The sequence below is a fragment of the Suncus etruscus genome, chromosome 16 (assembly GCF_024139225.1).
Source record: "Suncus etruscus isolate mSunEtr1 chromosome 16, mSunEtr1.pri.cur, whole genome shotgun sequence".
Taxonomy (NCBI): Eukaryota; Metazoa; Chordata; class Mammalia; order Eulipotyphla; family Soricidae; genus Suncus; species Suncus etruscus.
Window position 1 is genome coordinate 70,089,978 of NC_064863.1, and position 24,149 is coordinate 70,114,126.

The window sequence follows — 24,149 nt, forward strand, 5'->3', positions numbered from 1 at the left end:
CTGGCTCTGTGCTCAGAAATCACTCCTGGCAGGCTCAGAGGACTATATGGGATGCCGGGACTCAAACCACTGTCCTTCTGCATGCAAGGTAAAATGCCCTTACCTCCATGCTATCTCAAGACAACTCATTTTTTCTCCCTGGCACGGAATCTAAGAGCAGCAGAAGCAAGCTAGTTAAGTGGATCAGTGGAGGCTTGGAATCAAGCTGCCTATTCGAGGTTAAAGACCAAGGGGTTGGCCACACTTTTTCCTGCCCTGATGTAACAAGGCCATCGTAATATGACAATAAGGATATAAATAACATATACATTCATAAGGTATTTATTGATTAGATATTTTAATTTAATTAACTTTAAACACCATGGTTACAAGGTTGTTCAGAATACAGTTTCTTTTTTCACAACTGCAAAGTTCACAATCATGAACAACTTCGGGTATTATTAATATATCATTATTACATATACTCATGTGATATATAATACTAATGTATATGAAATATACATATGTTATATTTATGCAGATAAAATGGATATAAAAATAAACAAGTTTACGGGGCTGGGCGGTGGCGCTAAAGGTAAGGTGCCTGCCTTGCCTGCGCTAGCCTTGGACTGACAGCGGTTCGATCCCCCGGTGTCCCATATGGTCCCCCAAGCCAGGAGCAACTTCTGAGCACATAGCCAGGAGTAACCCCTGAGCGTTACCGAGTGTGGCCCAAAAACCAAAAAAAAAATAAAATAAAATAAAATAAAAAAAATAAACAAGTTTAAAAATATACTTGTTAAGAAAGGTAAATGGAATATGTTAAGTTCTCAATGAATGCTGAAACTAATTAGTAATTCATAATATCAGTGTCTTACTATATGTCAGGCCACCTTTACAAAGAGCTGAATGTGAGAAATGGGCCTGGAAGAGACTAGCCAGTGGTGTTTGCCTTGCAAGCAGCCAATCCAGGAACTATGGTGGTTGGTTCGAATCCCGGTGTCCCATATGGTCCCCCGTGCCTGCCAGGAGCTATTTCTGAGCAGCCAGCCAGGAGTAACCCCTGAGCACCACTAGGTGTGGCCCAAAAACCAAAAAAAAAAAAAAAAAAGTGAGAAAATGAGTAGTAAAAGCTAACCATGCCCTGAAGCAACTCATCTGCTTGCTAATGAGCTACTGATTTAAAAAAAAAAAAAAAAAGAATGTCTCCTGGGGCTAGAGAGATAGTACAGCAGAGAGGGTTCTCGCCTTGCTTGCAACCAGAGTTCCATCCTTGTATACACCAGATTAATCTCCTTAACACTACCAGGAGTGATACCAAAGCACTGCCAAATGTGGTCACAAATAGAGCAGAAAGAAAAAAATGCATTCTAAGAATATAGTTAATATAAGGATAATTGGGTGACTTTCTATTAACTAGCTTTGCTTAACCTCAGACTTTTTGGGGGTGGGGCAATAGTCAGCACCCTGTGGTGCTTGGTGGACAACACAGTGCTGAAGATTGAATTAAGTGCCCAACATAAAGCATGCACTAGCCCACCACCAAATACTCTGGTCCCAGACATATTTTTCCAATCTTGGAGAAAAAAATGATAGTAGAAATATGGATAGGCAAGAGTAGTCTCTCCAAGTATTTGATTTTTACAAGTACATATTCAAAAGGAAACTTTAAATCATCAAGAAATCACTAAAGCTACACTCTAGCAGGGGTCCTCAAACTTTTTAAACAGGGGGCCAGTTCACTGTCCCTCAGACATTGGAGGGTCTGACTATAGTAAAAACAAAACTTATGAACGAATTCTTATGCACACTGCATATATCTTATTTTGCAATGAAGAAACAAAACAGATACAAATACAATATGTGGCCCGTGGGCCATAGTTTGAGGACCACTGCTAGGGTATTCAAAAATACATGAAAAAATATATATCTGGCTTATAGCACTAGTCCATGTCTTCACAAATAAAGAAATTCTGCACCTAGAAAAACATGTCTTCCAAACTTTGGTGACAGTTGCAGATAAAACAGTAAATATTGGGAAATGATCTTTTGGCACCTAATGACTTCTAGCACCACCATTTATTTTCCTTTGATAGTTGTACCCAAATAACACTTGCAGAAGTACAAAAATATCATGCCTCTAAGAGATTTTCAATACATTTTCACTTCCAAAATTCTGTATCTGGTCTGCATTAAATGGCCAACTTAAGTTATCTTACCATAATTACACACACACACACACACACACACACACACACACACACACACACTTTCTCTCTCTCCACTTTCCTAAGGCTAAGTCAAAAATAAAATAATTTGGATTCTTTTTTGTTTGTTTGTTTTTGTTTTTGTTTTTATGCCACACCCGGTGATGCTCCTGGCTATGCACTCAGAAGTCGCTCCTGGCTTGGGGGATTACATGGGAGGCTGGAGGATCAAACCAAGGTCAGTCCTAGGCTAACATAGGCAAGGCAGACACCTTACCTCTTGAGCCACCACTCCAGCCCCAATAATTTGGATTCTTGACCCTAGACTTCAATCTACTTTCTTATTACCTAGCAGTGTTATGTGGATACAGAATTCAGAGTACAGCCTTCTTTTCTGCTCTGACCTCTTACATGAAAACATTCCCAAGGAAACTCTAAAATTCTGAGTCCTAGATTCCAGTTGCTCACTTACTTCACAATAAAGGGAGAACACAATTCTTCTAGGATCCTCTTTTCTGAGTAGACATGTTCCTGCTGTTTAGTGTCAACAATGTGCTTCTTCCTTATACATTTCATAGCAAAAGCAACATTCTCATTTTTTACTTTCACCTATGTAAGATAACGAGTTCTCAAAATTAATTTATAAAAAAGTACAATATATATAATAAGTTAACTAGTATCAGTAAACACTACATAAATAGCACATAAGCTTTTATTCACTGGTCCCTTTGAGAATTGAATTTCATTCAGATACACCTGTCCCTTTCATTGAAATTTAAAAAATAATTCATATAACTGGGCAAAGTCAAAGTCTTTACATTACAAACAAGAAAAAATGTCTGGTGAGATAATTAAATATTTAGAAATATATTCCATTTTGAGCTTGTGACATAAAAAACTCTGACCTAGTTGTTCTTTTTTAAATATCTATTACTTTGATAAAGCGAACCTCATTACAACAAGATGAACCTACATTATTTAATATGCAATCACAAGATTTTATCTCATATATATATATATATATATATATATATATATATATATATATATATTAGTTTGGGGCCACACTGTTTTACACTCAGGGCTTACTCCAGGCTCTATGTTCAGGGATCACTCCTGATGGTGTTTAGAAGACCATATGAAAGACTAGGATAAAATTTGTGGCAACTGTTATAAGGCAAGTGCCTTACCCTTACCTCTCTTACCTGATTACCTCTTTATATTTTTTTTTGGCAGGGCCACATGTGGTGGTACTCAAAAAAAACCAATGGGATGCTGGGAATCGAACCCAAGACAGATTTCCTAACCACTGTGCAATCCTTCCAGTAACCTCATTTTTAATTAACTAAAATCAAAGATTCAGTTCATCGGGCATACTAATCACAATTCAAAAGCTCACCAGTCATATCTAGCTAACAAGTTCCTTACTGTTTATAAACATTTCCATTAGTACAGACATTTCTTATAAACCATAGCCCTAAGATAGACAAACAGAATTTCCCCTTTAAAGAAAGAAAATAGGGGCCAGAGCGATAGGGGTAGGGCATTTGCCCTGCACATGGCTGACCCGGATGGATCGAGGTTAGATCTCCAGCATCCTATATGGTCCCCCAAGCCAGGAGTCATCTCTGAGAGTCATCAGGTGTGGCCAAAAAAAAAAGAAAAGAAAAGAAAAGAAAAGAAAAGAATTTAATATGCATTTATCAATGTAAACTTAAAAATCCCATAGCCAGACTATACCTACTCTTAACTAAACTATATAGGAATCACTGTATTCCATATTTTTCTCAGGTTTGTCATTGATTTGGCATATGACATTTCAATCAGTAGTGGGGTTACTAATACAATTACTATTTGCTAATAATAGATAAAAGATATACTAGTATTCTTTTTCCTAATATTTTGACAATTCTTTAGTCAAACATATACAATAGATGATTGTCCCTATTTCTCCAAATGCATAAGAAAGAGTATATTCTTTACCCTCTAAAAAACTGCTTTTTGCCTCATCCATTGAAGATTAAATAATAAGTGTGAAAATACACATCTTAAACCTTCTGGAAGAATTTCAGATTCAAGGATGATAGTAATATAAAAAAATCTTTGAAAATTGGGACTGTGATGGCCAGATAATTAAATCTCTAGACTAAACAAACCTTTTAAAAACCTATTGGCTGGTGCTACAGAAATAATGCAGCATGTAGGCCACTTACTTGTGTGCAGTCAACCCAAGTTTGATCCCCAGAACTGCCAGGAGTAAGTCCTAATGAAGAGCTAGGAGAAACATCTCAGCATTGCTGGATGTGGCCAAAATAAATAAATAAATTAATTAACAAAAAAAAAAAAAACTGTTGTGTGAAGGAAGACCCATAATTTCCAAAAGTTCAGAAGGCATCTCTATGCAGCAGTAAGGTAACAGATTTCCAACCAACTTCTTCTTAGTACTTAATGTAAATAGCTATGTATCTCCATAGAAGCCGATTTAAAACCCAGAGAGAGTTGATATAAAAGTTATAGCTGGAAGTTGCCAGAAATTCTTATAAATACTATAGAAAACAGCTCTGCAGTCATCTTTTCTATTTTTTTCTAATTGAACTTATTTAACAACCCAAAAATAGAATGATGAAAGTCATATACAGACAAGGGAATGGAGTTATTTAAGAGATATTTCATTCAATCTAAGATGTTAAAGTTTCATTTGTATGCACATCCAGTAAACACAATTTACTTTTAGTATGTAAAAAGTTAGTATGTCATGGGTGTGTGCATAGATGCATTTCGTTGTTATGAAATATCCTGTTTATGTTTTAGAGACTTTGATGATGCTTACTAGGTAAGTTCTCCAATTATTTCTTTTTTGTTTGTTTTCATTTTTGTTTATTTGTTTTTTGGCTACACCCTGTGATGCTCAGGGGTACTCCTGGCTATGCGCTCAGAAATTGCTCCTGGCTTGGGGGACCATATAGAACGCTGGAGGAACGAACCACAGTCCATTCTAGGCTGGCACGAGCAAGGCAGATGCCTTACTGCTTATGCCACTGCTCCAGCCCCTCCATTTCTATCAAGAATAAAATATACACCAGTGAAAATGAACGTAAGAGGCTAGAAATATCAACTACAGTTTTACAACCTATTATTAGAGGCCTATCACTATTCAACATAGAGTAAAAAGTATACAGTCTCAATTTCATTTTAAAACTGTAAGACAGCAATAACTCATAAGTCCAAGATATTCTAAAATATAAAGCACACAAACAAAAAAAGTCATAAGACTTCTCTCAGATGCTTGAAACGTAAACCCCTTACAAGCTCAACTCTTCCGAACCCACCAACGCCCAGTGTTGTGATAATCTCAAGGTTCTGGAATGGGGATGATGAGGAAAATCTGGCCACCTTCTCCTTCAGTTGAATCATTTCCAGAGAGACTGCTTTTGACAACTTCCAATTAGACATGGATCTCCTGTACAAGAGAAGTGAAACTTTATATTCAACCCTCTGTCAAGAAAGTATTATGCCACCATTTTCACTCTTGTCATATTTCTCAGTAATTACTGCTCTCATAGTTCCAAAAAAAGACTATATCAACTTTCATTAAATGAGATTCAGTCACATGGGAGAGGTAACAATAAAGTTTGTATATTAAATGCTGACAAACTCACAAAATCAGAAGAGGACAACTAGCAAACTTAATTAATAAAATAAGTAAGTGAATGTGTGGCACTTAAAACGTACCTAGGTGAAGCTATTAAAAAGTATTGATCAAATGGAAATCCAAAGCACCATGTCCTTTTGGTCCTATATACAAGGAATTGCTAGGTTGAGAATTTTTTTGTATTTTGCTATTTCTCATGTCCTGAAGCTTTCAATGGGTAAATTGGAGAAAGAGTTTGTAAAACAAAGTTACATTATCTCGCTGGATGGGTAATTACTATTATTTGACAATTTTAAAATATGAATAAAAATATTCATTTGTTTCTTGAGAACTCACAAGCAGGGCTTAAGTGTCTGGGGTCCATTCATGCAATTCTCTTGGAGCCTGGGCAACAGCAGTGAGTAAGAGGTTTTGCCTTACTCATGTCTGATCCGGGTTCAATTTTGACATTCATGCAATTCTCAGGCAACGAGGCCAGAACTGAATGCAAGGGTCTGAGAATGCAGTGTAGAACAGGTCTTTTGGTGCTGGGGATTAACTATTTAATCCCGGTGATGCTAAGGCTTACACTAAACAATGCTAAGATTAAAACAGAGTCAGTTGCATGCATATAAAATATGTGCCTTAACCCCTGTACTTATTCCTCCCTGCATTTTTCCCACTTTTTTGTTTATTTCTTTTGTTTTTTGGTCCACACCCGTTGGTACTCAGGTGTTACTTCCTGTCTCTACATTCAGGAATTACTCCTGGCAGGCTCAAGAGATTATATAAAATGTTGGACCTTAAAACTGGGTATGGGGATGGAGCAGTGGCACAGCTGTAAGGCATCTGTGCGCACTAGCCTAGGACAGACTGTGGTTGGATCCCCTGGTGTCCCATATGGCCCTAAGCCAGGAGCGATTTCTGAGCACATAGCCAGGAGTAATCCCTGAGCATCATCAGGTGTGGCCCCAAAACCAAACCAAACCAAACCAAACAAAACAAAAAAACTGGGTAGGCCGCATGCAAGGTAAACAAGCTACCCACTGTATCATTCTAATCCCTCACTGTTAATAAAGATTTACTTTTCTAAGTTAAATAGTCACAAACTGTTATTACAAAGTTACATTTGGTATAATTTTTTTTTATATATTTTTTGCAAAAACCCTTAAATGTTCTTTTTTTTAGGGGGGGGGGTAACACTTGTGGTGCTCAGGGGTTACTCCTGGCTCAGGGGACCATATGGGATGCCGGGAATTGAACCTGTGTCCATTCTGGGTCAGCTGCGTGCAAAGCCCTACTACTGTGCTACCACTCCAGCCTACCTTAAATGTTCTTGATTAAATATTCTGCTTTGGTTCATACTTCAGTTTTCTAGATTTTCATTATAGCATTTTATGGTTATAGTTGGCGAATTATGTTCTAAAATTATTTTATCAAAACATTTAAAATAATGTTAAAATATAGTATTTAGGGTCATGATAGTGATTCAGAGCATGGGCATTGCCTTTCATTTAGCCCACCCAAATTTGATCCCTAATACTACATACAGTCCACTGGATGGAGCCCTGTCAGGATTGATCCCTGATCACAGAACAAAGAATATGGCTTGAGTATTGTCAACTATTACCCCAAAGCAAACAAATACAATAATAAAAGGAAACAAATAAATATATTAGAAACTAACTATGGCAAATGCCATGACAGGATATTTCTCTTGGATATTCCTACTTAACTCATAAAGAAAAAAGCTAACAATTTATAAACTAAACTAATACCTATTATCATCATAAGTGATGTTGTTTTTTGTGCAGTAATTTGAAAGAGCTCCCCTTAATTTGCAGTGAAGGCACATTTTATTGTACAATAAATCACATTTCTTATCCCAAGTTCATTGGCTGCTTAAGAAAAGATTCTCCTACTTACTTTGCATGTCTTTTTTCATCATCACGGTTCAGGTTTGCCACATACCCTTCCAGGTGTTTCTGTAGTTCTTCAAAAGTCCCAACTGTTTGATTGAATGTTCTAAATTTAAAAAAAATACAATTAAAAAGATATGTGAAAATAGAGCAAGTTGACATAATTTTAAGCTCATAAAAAACTTTGCAGTTATGCACAATTGTGTGAATTGTTCTTTAATAATTTATCTTAATATGTAGTCTAGTTATTAAAAATATATCTAATCCTAATAGTTTATGATATCAAAAGAGGTTATCATTAGTGAGGACCTTTGTTATTTTACTTGCTGTGCAGTATCTGGACCAGTTCTGTATCAGGGAAACTGCTACTGGCTTAGTCTTGGAGAAAGCAGATAATTTATGCTTCTCTCAAGCCTCATAGGGAGTATTGCAAGCACTTTCATCAATATGCCAAAGTGACCATTCTTACAGGAGACTATAAAACTTGAATGTATGATACAAGGAAGTAATGCTAGCTTGAATCCATTTCTCTGATAGTAAGGTTTTGGCATGTGTAACAGTGAAGACTACAACCCAGAAACTGCAGTTTTGGAATGCTTGAGCAGTGGTTCTAACCTCTGAAAGCTTTTCCTCCCAGTCTCATATGTGTAAACCAGATAGTACAGCTTTCACAATAACTCTATGAGTTTCTGAATACTGTTTTAAGCCAATTCCATCTCTTACGTTGGATGAAATGGTTTCAGTTCCTTAACATAAGAACACTGAAATTACGAGAAGAGTCACACTTAACCAGAGTCAGCCAGACTTTGGCCAGTTGATCTCTCTTATTGAACAAGGCTAGTTTGCCTCATCAAATCTTTTGTGCTGCTCTTATGTCAATATTTTTATATGACTAAAAGGAACTATTTTTAATCTCTGGGTGAAAATACTGTTTGCTGGGAGGTATATTTTTGTGTTTTCAAATTTGTTTTTCATTTAGTCACTTGGTGATAAATGTATGAAAGCTGTAAAGGTAGAATATTTAGTGCAAAATGGTAACTTTAACATTTTACAAATTAGAGCACATCAGAAATTATTATAATTCACTATTCAAGAGTTAACTCTGTAAGCCAAAAATATATCGTGTACTTTGTTTTTATTTATTCTAGGTGATACTTTACATGTTATGAAATTAATTGAAGCATTTGCATGAGCAAATCTCAATTTATAATGTTGGTAATAGAAGACTCTCCACAAACTAATGTCAATTTTAAGCAATTCCAGAATTCAGCATAATCACACTGCATTTGAGGCTGATCCCAACAAATAATGATGGAGATACAGAAAGAGCACTTTTCATTTGTTTAGAGCTTTTTGTCATTTCCCACAATCATTTCAGTTGTATACAATATTTCAAAAGTGGGAAATAATGCTAAATGATTAAATCTCTTTTGGAAAGGCATTCTTTCAATGCAATTTTAATAAATGGGAATTAAGAGAGAAGAAATAAAAAGCCATAAGCCTTTTTATCCCTGAATTTTATTGCAAAGATGGTGCCACTTTATTTATTCAGCCAACAATTGGTTAGCATTTGCTAAGGACTATGTCAGATGCTGACATTATAACAGAGTGGATAGTAATATCTCCGTACTCCTGAAATTTACAAAAGACTGCTAAGACATATGTTAAAGAAAGCAATTAAATAGTGAGGAATGGTACTAGAAGAATATATATAGAAAAGCTATATTTAAAATTAATCTAGTCCATATGTGAGACAAGTTGAATATTTTTCATAGTAAAAGGGTACTAATAGTAAATATACTGAGATAATCAGAATTGTTTTTAAAGAATTGGGATGTAGATCAGTCTGGTTCTTCAGATTCTCAGCTTCTTTCAGTGATAGAAGACATTCATGACAATTTTTAGGTATCCTCGGGCCTAACACACTTTGCATATTTTAGAATCTGAACTTTACACATACATCAAACTATTAAAATAGTAAGCTGCCAAATAATGTGTAAACTATGTAAAAATGATGCATCTTCTCTGTAGATTATGAGTATGGAGATACTATATATTTGATTATGACTACAGTGATAAAAATAATGAAGAACACTGTTTTTCTTTATTTTATTATTTTAGTGTTCTGGACCAAATTATAAGATGGTAACACAAGTTGAAGCAATTCAGAGCATGAATGCTTTTAAGGAACTAATAAATAAAACAATGTATTATTTATTGGATTATATCTTGCCAACCTATCTCCATTTTAGAGCTGGCATCTAAAAATGCCCTTTAATTTAATAATTTGCACTTCTATAGCCCTGTGCTTTTAGTTTTTCAAGTTTCACTTTATTTAAACTGATTTCTGATTTTATTCTTTAACTAGAAAAAGAATCTTAATTTTAAGCACCACTTGCATACTTAAAATAGAAAAATGTAAACTTCACTGCATGATTACTCTATGCAAAATAAAAGAAGTCAGCAGACCTGGGTAGGAGTCGCCAGAACAGAGATCAGTAATGGGTAACTGTTTTCACATTTTTGGGGAAGAGGTTGCGTTTTTTTTTTTTTTAAATTGAAGTAACATTGGTTTCATTATATAGGTTTCAGATAATCAGTCCTTTAAGTGAAAATATTTTTATAGGGGCCGGAGAGATAGCATGGAGGTAAGGCGTTTGCCTTTCATGCAGAAGGTCATTGGTTCAAATCCCAGCATCCCATATGGTCCCCTGTGCCTGCCAGGAGGATTTCTGAGCATGGAGCCAGGAGTAACCCCTGAGCACTACCGGGTGTGACCCAAAAACCAAAAAAAAATTTTTTTTTATAAGTAAACTGCCTTATTTTGGCCACCAATATTCTAACTTCCATCCATCTTATTAGAGTTGATACTTTTATTGATATTTATTTATCTTGATTTTGAGGCCACCCCCAGTAATACTCAGAGGTTACTCATAGCTGTGCAGTTCAGCAGATCACAGGATCTTGTGGGATGCCAGAGATCAAACCAGAAACAAGTGTCATACCTACTGTACGTACTATCTCTCCAGGCCCTAGATTTGATCCCTTGAATTGGATTTAGCTCACCCAGTTATGTTCTCTTCTGGTAGAGATTCTTTTGTTTTAAAAGCAGAATAATTAGTTTTGATTTTATTTGAATTATTCATTGCTTTCTGTGTCTGGGGCTGCCACAAAAAAAGTGCTAGCATCATACTGTGTTTGGTTTTTATTCCGACTGATTTCAGTAAATGCAGTACTGGGAAATTCACCAAGTGGTTTCAACTGCTGATCTGTGGGGTTGGGTCAATGCACTGACCCTTGCAAGGCTGCAGGTGGAAAGATAGAGGTTGAAAACTGCATATACATTCCCCTATAAGAAAGAGCATTATAGTTTCTCATTTAGGGCTCTTATATCTTTGCTGGTTTTCTGCCTAGTGGCTCTGTCTAGTGATGATAGGTGAGTATTAAAATCCCCTATTACTATCACATTTACCTCCATATGTTTCTCTAGGTTTGTGAGCAAATGCCTTATATAGATATTGATGAGAGTTAGTATTTCTTGGTCTAAGGTTCCCCTGATCAGTAAGTAGTGACCCTCTTGGTCTCTAATCACTTTCTTGAGGTTGAATGCAATTTGATCTGATAAGAGAATGTCTGTCCCAGCTTTGTTTTGTTTTCCATTGGCTTGAATAATTGATTTCCATCCTTTTATTCTAAGCCTGTGTCTATCTTGCTCTGTTAGGTGTGTTTCTTGCAGGCAGCAGAAGTCTGGTTTTTGTTTTCTGATTCGACCCTCTATTGTGTCTTTTAATGGGGGAATTTAGCCGGTTGACTGACATTTAAGGAGATTGACAGAGTGGGTTGTGCTATTGTACTTAGTAGATTGGTTGTTGTTACAATCAGGGTTGTTACAACAGGATTGATACCCAATCTACAACAAGCTAGACCCAGAGGGGACCACTTATACTAGGTGCCTGGGGAGAAAAAGAGGAGGATATGGGATGCATGCTGGGAATGGGGGTGGGAGGGAGGACAACATTGATGGTGGGAATGCCCCTGATTCAATGTCACTATATACCTAAAACTTTACTGTGAATGATTTGTAATCCACTTTGGTCAAAATAAAACTTATTATAAAAAAAGAAAGAGCACTATAATAATAAAAAGTTATATTAAGAACAGATGCAGCAGTAAAATTTAAATTCATTAAAAATAGTGTGGAGTTGCCAGAGCCATAGTATAGTGGATAAGACGCTTGCCTTGCATGTGGCTGACTGGATTTGATCCCCCACGACCCATATGGTCCCCTTAGTCCACCAGTGCTGATTTCTGAGTATAGAGTAACCCCTTGAGTCCCACAAGGTGTGACATCAAATCAAACAAAATAAAATGGAATGGGTGGTAAAGTGGCACAGATCAGACTGAACTGATCATTGTTGAATGTGCAATATGAAGTTAATATTATCCTGCTTACTTTTTTATTATTTTATTATTTTTTTGTATTAATTTTATTTTAGTTTTGTTTGGAGGCCACATCTGGTGGCACTCAGAGGTTACTCCTTGATCTGTGCTCAGAAATCACTCCTGGCAATCTTGTGGACCATTTGAGTTACCAGGGATCAAACCCAGGTTCGTCCCATGTCAGCCAGGTACAAGGCAAAGGCCCTACCACTGTACTATAACTCCAGTCCTACATGCTTATTTTAAATTAGATTATAATTTATGCAATAAGAATAGTCTTTAAAAACACACCTAAATTCTTTCCACTCTATCTATTTATGATTCTGTGTTGAATAGTGTATTCAATTAGCAGTCTACTACATCTTATTTTAATACTTTCTCATTTTCTTTTAATATTATTTATAATTCCCTATTTAATTGTATTGTAGCTTTTAAACAAGATTTAGCTTTGAGTATTTGACTTTCCTCTATCATATGTAGATAATTAATAAATACTCAAAGGGTTAACATGGATCCAAGTGGCCAAACTTAAACATGATTTGAAGTAAAAGAAAGATGCAAGATAATATATTCTGAAAAAATGAAAGATACCTGATACTTAGATATAAATATAACACACATACTTTTCAAACTATTATAATTGTGTGGGAGAGGGTACCCAGAAATGCTCAGGGCTTACTCTTGGCTCTACACTGAGGAATCACTGATGGTGGGTTTGAGGGGCCATTTTCAGTGCAGAGGAATCAGACCCAAGTTAGCCACATGAAAGATTAGCCTAGAACCAGCTATATTTACTCTAGTCCTAAATTTACTACAATGTAAAAAAATGAGTACCTAATATTTTATCTATAGAGTATTGTTTTGCTTTGAAAATTATTTGATAGTTAAAATATTTAGGGAATTAAATTATGAAACTGTTGATTGTGCTCTGTGGGGAAAGACATTCATAAGGGTACTAATAAGCTTATTCCTCTGGAATATGTAGAATTTAAATCAGTCTTTTGCTGATATTTATGTATAAGCTTTACACAAAATATTTAGCCTGCCAGCATCTGCCACTGCCACAGATAGATTCAGATCAGAAGGCCTAGTTCCTTCCCATGAATTTTAATAGAATGTACTCTCAGTTGATGATTGGCCAGCATTTCTAAGTGCTGATAAATGAGAAGACAGATGGGTGTTAGTAGTACCAGAAGGCAACGTGTTCAAAGGTGGCAGAAGCCAGCCTTCCTAATACACCAGGATACTTACTCTCTATCTATCACTAGGCAGGCGACATCATTTTCTTCAGCAATAATATTAGCTGATCGAACATCTTCACTGAAGACAAAGAAAGGATAGGTCATTTTTTAGAGTTAGACATTAAACATCCATTTTTATTATTAAGGAAAGTGTTCCTTTGTATAGCACCATGATATAAACCTTCTTAATATTATGATTTTTTACATTTATAATGTATACTCTATCTCTTTCCAAAAAATAGAAGATGTGATTTGAAATGCATTCCAATAAGGATTTGGGCACAGTAATTGAGAAAAGATAATTGCACTAGGAACATAGAGGAAAAGGACCAGTGGCTGTACCTTTGTATAGAACCTTTTGAATTTTACATCAGGCAAATAAAATAGCTATCCTGGGAATCAAAAATGAATTGTTAATATGCAGGAAAAACTACACTAAAACTACAACTGAGGAAATAATAAAAAATTAAATAACAGGCAAGAAACCCAGAGAAAGTTATTTTAGAGTCAAGAATAAAATATTCCTTTTCCATAAGGCTTAAGGTGTATGTTTTCCATTTAAAATCTCCCAAACCAGAGCATATCTTACACTAAAGCACAGTCACATTGTAATTGACACACAGTATGTTTAATATATTTGATCAAATGATGACAAATAAATATTACCTAAGATATCAAACTTCGGGTAAAATTTTCTTTAGTGACCTTTATTTATATATATTCCCTCCCTCTGTTATAAACTAAAAGACACTGACAAAACAGCTATTATATCTCAATAGCCCCTATTTCTGGAAGACTGTGCCAGGTAAATTGAAGTATATTCTACTATTTTAAGCAATTTCACCCAAACAGCATCACATGATATGTATTCTTTCATTTTCTTGTTGTGATATGAAAGGAGAAAACTTTCACAATCAATTTTTATATTCCAAAGAAGTCCCCTGTCTACATTGTCCTATACCATCATCTCTCCTAAGTTTACAAAATCAATGCAAAATGACGTCAGTTTATCAACTCAATAAGAAATCTGAATTGCAATATGAGCTTGTACTCACCCTGGATATTTGCATATATCTAAAGACATAAGGGCAATTAGACAGAGTTACACATACATATATGTATGTATGTGACCTTGATTGAAGGTCATTTATTGTGAGTTCAAACAAAGAGATCTGAATTGACTTTCAGACGTGGAGACTTGGGCTCAATTTCTGCTACTTCTCATAGAAAGCAAACTAAGGAAGCTAGCCTAGCATTTCTTTTACTTCTCTATAAAATGACTTTTTTTTTTAGCACATTCTCTAGTAAATGTAATATGCTTATAAATACGGATTATGTCTTGTTCATAGTAACTGTCTCATAGACTTACTTTTGCACATAAATTTACTAAAGGCTTTCTGGGATTACTTAGTACTGAGTTATGAAAATATACAGAACATAAATAATATTGAGTTACAATGGTCTTAAAAGTGATAGCATAAAATGCACAAAATTTAAAAATATCTGTATTCAACTCCTTGAAAGGAGTTGAAATTTGAATTTGAAAATTAATTTTGGAGTTTTCATGACTGGGTCAGGGAGATATCTCAAACGGTAGATCACACGTCAAGCTTTATGTTTTCAAATGCCTTTCAGAGTCAGTTGTCTTGTTAAATATAAATTCTCATTTGTCTCATGAGAAAGCACTATAATTGGCTCGCTGAAACAGCAAAAATTATTTCAGCTCCAGCAAAACCAGATAGTATATTTCCTTTCTTATTTTGTTTTTGTTTTTGGTTCATACCGGTGATGCTCAGGGGTTACTCCTGGCACTCAAAAATTGATCCTGGCTTGGGGGACCATATGGGTTGCCAAAGATCAAACCCAGGTTTTTCCTGGATCAACCGCATAAAAGACAAACACCTTACTGCTGTGCTACTGCTCTGACTCCAGTATATTTCCTTTCAAGAACTAGGATTCTTTTAGTACATTTATGAAGTTCCCTGTACTTTCAAACTTCAGTTTTTTGCTTAGAGGTATGAGAAAAGTATCTGTAAATGTTAACAATAAATATATAGAAATCCTGAATAATGGCCTTACATATTTACATGATGGATTACATAAATATAATCTACTCTCTCACAAGTAGATAAATAAAAAGGGATAATTCCATGTTTTGCTAGTTGGTAATAAATTCACAGCTTATTAGGAGCCATAAACAGAAAAGAAAAATTTAAATTATCAGTAATTCAATATTTGAATTCTTTGCCAATATCCCTAACAATTAAGTTTAGTTATATTTTATTTTTAAAAAGGGCTTTAAGAGTCTTAATAGTTGGGCTGAAGTGATAGCACAGTGGTAGGGCATTTGCCTTGCACCCTACTGACCAAGGACCGGCCTAGTTTTGATCTCTGGCATCACATATGGTCCCCTGAGACTGAATGGGGCAATTTCTGAGCACAGAACCAGGAGTAACCCCTGAGCACCACAGGTTGTATCTTCTACCCCCCAAAAAAGTTTAAATAGCTGAATATATCTTGAAAACACAAAGAAAATAATATAGAGGTTTTTTTTATTTTATCATTATTCATGTAATCCTGACATTCTATTTATTCAGAAGAACTAATGGCTCTAGATGAAATTTAAGAGAAAGATAAACAGAAATAGTGTTTTATAAGCATAAATTTAAATTAAAAGCAACTAGTTATTATACATACTTTAAATAATTTAATTTCTAGAATCATTTCAAAGCAAATGAAACTTAAAGTGTGTTGCTCAAAACTTAACTTGATCCTTGATAAAGTATTCATATTAAAGAAAATGTACAGTTTTTACTTGAGCTTGCTATTTGAGTTCCAAGAATTATAAATTTTTTCCTGAGTCTTTAACAACTTTTATCAATATTTCTACCAATAGTTAGATCATAACAGTAAATAACTCATGGTCCCAAAGGCCAAGAGTTCAAGTAGGTATCTCAAATAGACTATTTTAAGTCATTTCCAGAACTGCAAAATGAGTAGGTTAAAAAAAAATCCTAGGAAAATATTTTATTTGGCATGATGATTTACAAGTACACAAAATATGTAAAGTAATTATTTTTTCCTTTTAAATTTGTAGACAAGATTACATGTCAAACCTTGAAAATAGAAAAACATTATGAGGAAAAAATTATAACTTTTACTTAATGTATTTTTAAACTAAATTATTTTAACAAAATAGCAAGTATATTTTTACCAGAAAATCATTGAAATCTTTTTAATTTGTTTTGTGTAAAAGCTTAGTATACAGAATTCCTCAAAACAAATTTTTAAATTTAGTTTAAATTTTTTTTTTCGGGCCACACCTGTTTGATGCTCAGGGGTTACTCCTGGCTAAGCGCTCAGAAATTTTCCCTGGCTTGGGGGGACCATATGGGACGCCGGAGGATCTAATCGCGGTCTTTCCTTGGCTAGCGCTTGCAAGGCAGACACCTTATCTCTAGCGCCACCTCACAGGCCCCTAGTTTAAATTTTTTTATTTAATTCCTAAATACTCTCTACCATTAATTTGTTAATGCACTTTGACAACTCTAAGCACAAAATTACACATGCAAAATAACCAAAGATTCGAACACAGTGTATAAGCTTGTAGATTCACCTTATAAGAGCTTTTTCTCCAAAGTATTCTCCCTTCTGCAGTGTTTTTATCAATTGTGGTTGCTCATGGCCTTCTGTACTCTGGGTTACTTTTACCTGAAGTACAAGAGAAAGATTAAAAATAGAAATATCTAAACACATAATGATTCAATAAAACCCTCCACATGTATAAGAAATTAACCAAAGAAGGAAAAACAGAATATTTTACTTCAGTTTTTCTATGGGAACTCTAACTATACTAGTTTAATCTGGCTGACTGCAAAATACTGTGATTTAATACCATCAAATGATGTTTCATCAATTATAGATCACTTTCTATGAGAGGAAAATTTGCCATTTGAACCTCACTTTACAGAGTTAATTAGTTTCATTTCACACGAATCCAATTATTTCTTTCTAGGCATACTCAAAACAAAATTGTCCTGCTATTCAAAATAATTAACAAATTAACTGAGATAAGATTTAGTGTTAGGTCATTTGAATTTTGGTTCTATAGACAGACTTAAAATATTTATTAATTTAACTTAATTATTTACATACGAATTCAAAATAAACCTAAGAAAGGATTCAAAATATTATGGGTATCTGAATGTGCCCAGTAATTTTTATGAACCTTCCATGTTTATCAAACGAAAATGTCAATAGTTCTTGCTTCTAACTTAAATTATTCCAATTGACATGGGAATAAAGGTTGTTTTACAATAATTAAAATTCTGTTTGTTTGTTTTTGTTTGGGGGCCACAACCAGCTGTGCTCAGGGGTTACTCCTGGCTCGGCACTCAGAAATCACTTCTGGCAGGCGGGGGAACACATGGGATCTAGGGGGTCAAACCCAAGTCAGTCCTGGGTCATCTGTGTACAGAGCAAATGCCATAAAACTGTGCTATCAGCCCAACCCTGTGGAAATATGGATTGTTTCACAATGATTAGAAATCCTAATTGGGGGGCCGGAGTGGTAGCACAGTGGTGGAACATTTGCCTTGCATGATGCTCGTCCAAGACAGAAGCAAATTCAATCCCCGGAATCCCATATGGTCCCCTGAGCAAGGAGTAATTGCTGAGCCAGAGTCAGGAGTAACCCCTGAGTTCAGCTGGGTGTGGCCCCCAAATACAAAAATAATCAAAAACAAAAACAAATGAACGAAACAAAAAAAATCGAAAGAAAAAGAAAAAATTTCTAATTGGCATTTGTGGAAGAGAATTTTTAAAAGTTTAAATAATAAATGCAATTTGCTTATTAGTCAAAATTATTTCAAAGTATGGGATCTAGGTTGAAGAGTTGAAGAGAAGTAAAAAGAAGTGGGTATAAGTCTTGAAGACTTGCTGAGGTTTCAAATTATGTTTGCTAATTTTTTTTCCTTCACATAGGGTCCTTTTCAAAATTCAGCCACAATCAACTTCATAAAGGATGGTACTTGACTCTCTGATAAAATCTCCCATAGAAGTAATAACATATAAAATTTAACAATGTATAGGCTCTTGTGCTCAAGATTTTATACTTTGTTCAATATTTTCTTAAAAAGCTTTAATATCTGAGAAACATTGTAGAGAACCAGAAAAATATTTGATTGACAAGTCATCCACTCAATATTGAGCTTAAATACTATGCACATATAGTGTATGTAAATCAGCATAAAGTTATACATATTGGCATAACATAGCTATACTTATTATCATAATAATGATGAACTTGAGCCCTCCGTGAACTGTATGTTTTGAAACATATTGTACCAGAGTTCTGTACTTGACTGCTAATGTCTCTAATTGCTAATTTCATTTTTCTCCATTGCAATTTTCTTATGTTGGACAGAAAAAACAAGGTTTCAAACCTGCTTTCGGATACTTGAACTAAATAAGACATATATTCAATAACTAATGCAGATTTAGAAATAATACCATCATTTCATAAAACATTAATTAAAACCACATAAAAGTTGAGCAACCTGCCAATATAAAATTGATGTACTGGATTTCAGAACAAGTTTCTGTGGCTTTAAATACAGAACTCAGATACTTCTGGGTTCAACGGAGAGAAGTTCTGATGCTTCAATGCACTGAGAAACTATGGCAAAATGATTTTTAAAAAAACTTTTAATTTACCATAAGTAAAAATTTAATTATGTTTACCTTTCCTTTTGCTAAAATGAAAAAGGTACTTCCTTCTTCACCCTCTCTAATAATGTAATCTCCTTTGTCATAGTATTCCTATGGAAATGAGAAAAAAGAAAAGGTTAGACATACACCAAAGACATGCATTTAAAGACAGAAACTCGTGTGTCTTTAAATTGGCCATTTTCATGTATGTTTCTTTTGTTTATTCATATTTTGTTTAATGGAACTATAACATTTTTTAATGTCACATTCCAAAAGACCATCAGGATTACATTCAGCAATGGTGAAATTGGTAATGGAGTTGGAGGATAAGGTTGCAGGGATCAAACTAAGGGTCTTACATAAAAGACACATGCCTGATCACCCTTTGAATTGGTTCTCAGAAACTTGTGCCTACTTTAAATGGAAAAGAAAATGTCAGTGAAATATTAAGCTTTTTTTTTTTTTTTTTTTTTTTTTTTTTTTTTTTTTTTTTTTGGTTTTTGGGTCACACCCAGCGTTGCTCAGGGGTGACTCCTGGCTGTCTGCTCAGAAATAGCTCCTGGCAGGCACGGGGGACTATATGGGACACCGGGATTCCAACCAACCACCTTAGGTCCTGGATCAGCTGCTTGCAAGGCAAACACCACTGTACTATCTCTCCAGGCCCGAAATATTAAGTTTTAGGAGTGGGGCTAAAGACATGCATAGCAATCAGAATAAGGCAATCACTGATACAGAGGTGAGAATAATCTAAATATAAACTGAGTACCTGATCATTTAAAAATATTATCCTCATTACTGGAAGATAAATTGCTGAGTAAATTCTGTACACAATACCTCCTTTATATGTATTCCTTCTAAGGATTTATCAACATAAAAATGTATGTTTTTCATATATTAAATCTATACTTAATGGTAGGTTTATCCTCATAAAATCTTAAACTGTCATTATTTTTCACACATATTCAAGTGTGTGCATTTGTGTGCATGTGTTTTGTGTGATTATGTATGTGTGTGAGAGATCAGAGAACTGTTGAACAAGGAAAGATAATTTATTCACCTCTCAGATCAAAGAAACACCTGAAACTCTTAGAAAAGACTCTTTAGCTTTATTTGGGTATTGTCTTAAAGTCTCAGAATTAAAATATATCTCTTAATTATTCATAAAAATAGGCTTGATAATATTAAGTAAATTATTTGTACGTGCTAAGGGGTAGGCTTCATGGAATTTGGAAAACTAGAGAAATAGTGGAGGAAAAATTACACTGGTGTTGGGATTTGTGGTAGAACACTGAATGCCAGAAATAACTATACTATAAGCAACCCTATAAACCACAATGTTTATAATAAGGATATATAATATAAAGTAGGCTTATTTAATTTCTAAATAAAGGTACAATAAACAACATTAATAGCTCTCCTTTTTTCTATTAGACTTAAATCCCAAATGAAACTATTTTTGTGTGTATTGTATTTCAGTGTTTTTTGATAATTTATTCTTGATATTTATATCCATATGGAAAATTGTTTCTAATATCAATAAAAACCTTGCTATTTACATAAATTTTTCATTACAGAACATTTCAATGTCGAGAAACTAAGCATGATATGTGAGAGGAAAAAGTATGTTGAATCAGAGAGCTAGAATTGATTCCTAGAGCAATTTTTAACTTCACTTCCATAAATCACAAAGTTCCAATAATAACCTATATGGTTAGAGATTCAGAAAAGAGGAGCACATCAGTTTCTCCTGGTAATACAGCAAATAGTAGCACACTTAGTGATTTTATTATTTTTATTTTATTTATTTATTTATTTGTTTTTAGTTTTTGGGCCACACTCAGTGACACAGTCAGAAATTGCCCCTGGCTTGGGGACCATATGGGATACCAGGATCTGTGCTGGATCAGCTGCGTGGAAGGCAAATGCCCTACCACTGCAACATCTCTCTGCCCCCCCCCCCCCCGGCACACTTAGTGATTTTAAAAAAGCACAGAGTCAGGGCTGGAGTGATAGCACAGAAGTAAGGCATTTACCTTACACACTGCCAACTTGGACAGACCCAGGTTTGATCCCGGCATACCTTATGGTCCCCTGAGCCTGCCAGGAGAGATTTTTTTGAACACAGAGCTAGGAGTAACCCCTGACCGTCAATGGGTGTGGCCCAAAGCCAAAAAGAAACTAATTAACTAACTAACTAACTAACTAAATAAATAAATAAATAAATAAGCACAAAGTCATAATATTAGTTTCTGATCAGATATTATAGGCTCAGAAAAGTTCCACTGGATTTCTCTGCTCATGAATCATTAAGATTAAAATCAAGGTATCCATACATACAGCATGATGTTGCCTTCTAGAGACTCATAGAAAAATAGCCTCCATGCTCATTCAAGCTGCTGGCAGAATCCAATTCCTAATATTGATCCCATTTCCACCCAGTTGCCATTGGGCGACCTTCTCTTAAACTTGCCAAGTAGCTGCCTCTAATTCAGATGCAGCAACAAATTCTTCCTAGTCTTAGAATCTGTTGGACATTCTATTCTGCTGCCAGAAAAAAAAATTTCTTCTCAGAAAAATTATTCAACCGTACAATTTTGAATTTTAATTTTATCTATAATAATATGCCTTTTTCATGTAATATAACTTAGTCACATATTTCAGGAATGATACTATGGACAATTAGGGTGACTTCATTCTCTTTCACAATAAAATAGTCTTTTTTTTTAAGCATTCAGATCACCTGAAAGAGTTCAATGAGTGTCATTGTTAGAGGGAGTATGATAACAGAAGGACATATTGGAGGGGGTCTGTAGTTTGTAGTGGAAGTAAAGTAATTTAGTATCCTCAAAATTTAAACATTAACAATATTGCAATCATGTCATTAGAATAATAACTAAATAGGGGCTGAGAGATAGTATAGCAGGAAAGATGCCTACATGCAGCTGGCCTGGCTTCTATCTTTGGCACAAATATGCTCTCCCAGTCCCTGCCAGAAGTGATCTTGGAGCACAGAGCTAGAATAAGCCTTGAACAGTGCCAGCTTTAACCCAGAAACAAAAATAAATTACAAAGGAGAATGATAAAGTTTCATGTACTTGTATCCTAAATAATCCATACCTCAGTTTTCTCTTTTGCAAAATTAAGATGGGAGAAGGGAAGGGGCACTGATGGTGGGAATGTGAAATGGATAAATAGAGTGTTCTTTTTTATGACTGAAACCTATCTACAATCATGGTAGTAATCACCGTTTTTAAATAAAGATATTATTATTTAAAAAAATACACATGAGGAGTTGGTAAGACAGTATATATAAAGCACCTTGGCAGCACGTTTGGTACACATCAAGAATCTGACTGTTTATTCCCTGTGAAAATTGCAAGTTAATTAGCAAAATCCTCCCCAGTAATTCCTGGCTATTCAAGTAAATTGCACTCCCCAGGTTTCCCACTCTGAGCTGTGACCACAGGATTAACTAAATGAATCTGACAGAAAGTGATGGGCCTCATTCTAACACAAGGCCTAAAAGTTCTTTCAAACATCTACATGATTTTCTTCAAACTGTAAGGGCACAGCCCAGTGAATCCTTCGTGAGACACTTGCAGGAAAGGACAGAGCTGTCATCAGTTTGCCCTCTTTAGAGCCAGCAAGGATGACCATTCTGCCTTCACCACTCCATAGGAGTACAGTCTTGTTTCACTTGGAATATATTTCAGCACTTCATCCTCACAATTTCCTTGCTCCAACCACTTTATTCTATTTTATATTTATCGCGAACGTTTGTGCAAGCTCAGCTTTACAGTCAATACTCATACAGGTATGAGTATGAGTAGCTGTGACATGTAACTACATGAGTAGACATGACACGTTCACTCATAGTTCAGATATCTTCATTCTGTAGCTAATGCTCAGTGCCCTTTACCTAAAGCCTGGTGGTATGCTCCATGTTTCTGTTTTATATGTCTACTCTTCAGTCTCACTGATGCGCATTCAAACTTAGACCCTAGGACCCACAGGAAACCTAAGAAATAGAACAGTCTTGAAGCACTGACAGATTGTTGTTCAGTTATTACAATATCTGGTGTGTACATGGTGCTTACAACATGTTGCCTGCATCTTCTAGAGATAAAGACTTTCCTTCTTTTATGCTGGGCTATATTCCAGGGTTCTTTCCACCTTTGGAGAAGCCAGTGGTCTCTCTTTCTTGAGTATGTTACGTTTCTCTTCCTCTCTCACTCTCTCTTATCCTCTCCCTCTCCTTCATTGGTACCTCCAAATACTTCAAAATAACAAATAAAACCTTTAAAGTGTGAGTATGTAAAGCTCTTATTTACATCCATGACCAGGAAAAGGTAACACTGAAAAAGAGCTTGATGGTTTCAAGAAGAGAAAACTTCCTAGTGGTATTTTTCTCAGGAATGGTTCTTTGTCATCCCAAAACCATGGCAGACAGATAAATAATACCTCGCAGTGTGTCGACAGTAAGTTCATAGATCAGAAATTATTGGGGAGGAAAGGCAGACCAAAAATATAGAGTGGTAAGTGCTGGCTAAGATGCTAGACTGACTATGTTTGTCAACCAGAGGGTGTAGCCACACTAGCCTGGTGGTCACCATGACCAAAAAGAGAAACACAAACACTGCAGTTATTGTCCTATGGTCACGTTGCAAAGAGGTCCTTTAAAGAATCAAGAAGCCAAAAAATTCTATGCTGTAGAGAAATGATTTTCAAGTATTTTTGACCCTTACCCAAAGTTGAAAATACATTTTGCATGCACATCCAAGTGCACATACGAGTATGCACAATAGACATTTATATAAAGCAAAATTATATTTTGCAAAACAAGGCTTATACCTATACTCTGATCCTTTGGAAATTAAAAATTGTCTTCATGTTCTAACCAGCGAGTTGAAAACTAGTCTAAATTGTCATTTCAAAATGTTGAGACCAGAATGATAGTACAAGTGGGTAGGATGCTTGCCTAGCATGTAGTTGCCAGGAAAAAACCTGGATCTGCTGCCTG

At 35.2% G+C, this 24,149-nt stretch overlaps 1 protein-coding gene across 1 annotated transcript in view; it reads right to left on the reverse strand.

The window, feature by feature from the left end:
- The window catches only part of PRKG2 (protein kinase cGMP-dependent 2), a 99,636-nt gene that overhangs the window by 51,781 nt on the left and 23,706 nt on the right, over positions 1 to 24,149 (reverse strand). Inside the window, 6 exon segments of the mRNA XM_049789878.1 lie at positions 2,659 to 2,795; positions 5,493 to 5,646; positions 7,744 to 7,842; positions 13,428 to 13,496; positions 17,034 to 17,128; positions 19,160 to 19,237. Of these exon segments, the coding sequence (XP_049645835.1) occupies positions 2,659 to 2,795; positions 5,493 to 5,646; positions 7,744 to 7,842; positions 13,428 to 13,496; positions 17,034 to 17,128; positions 19,160 to 19,237 (632 nt within the window).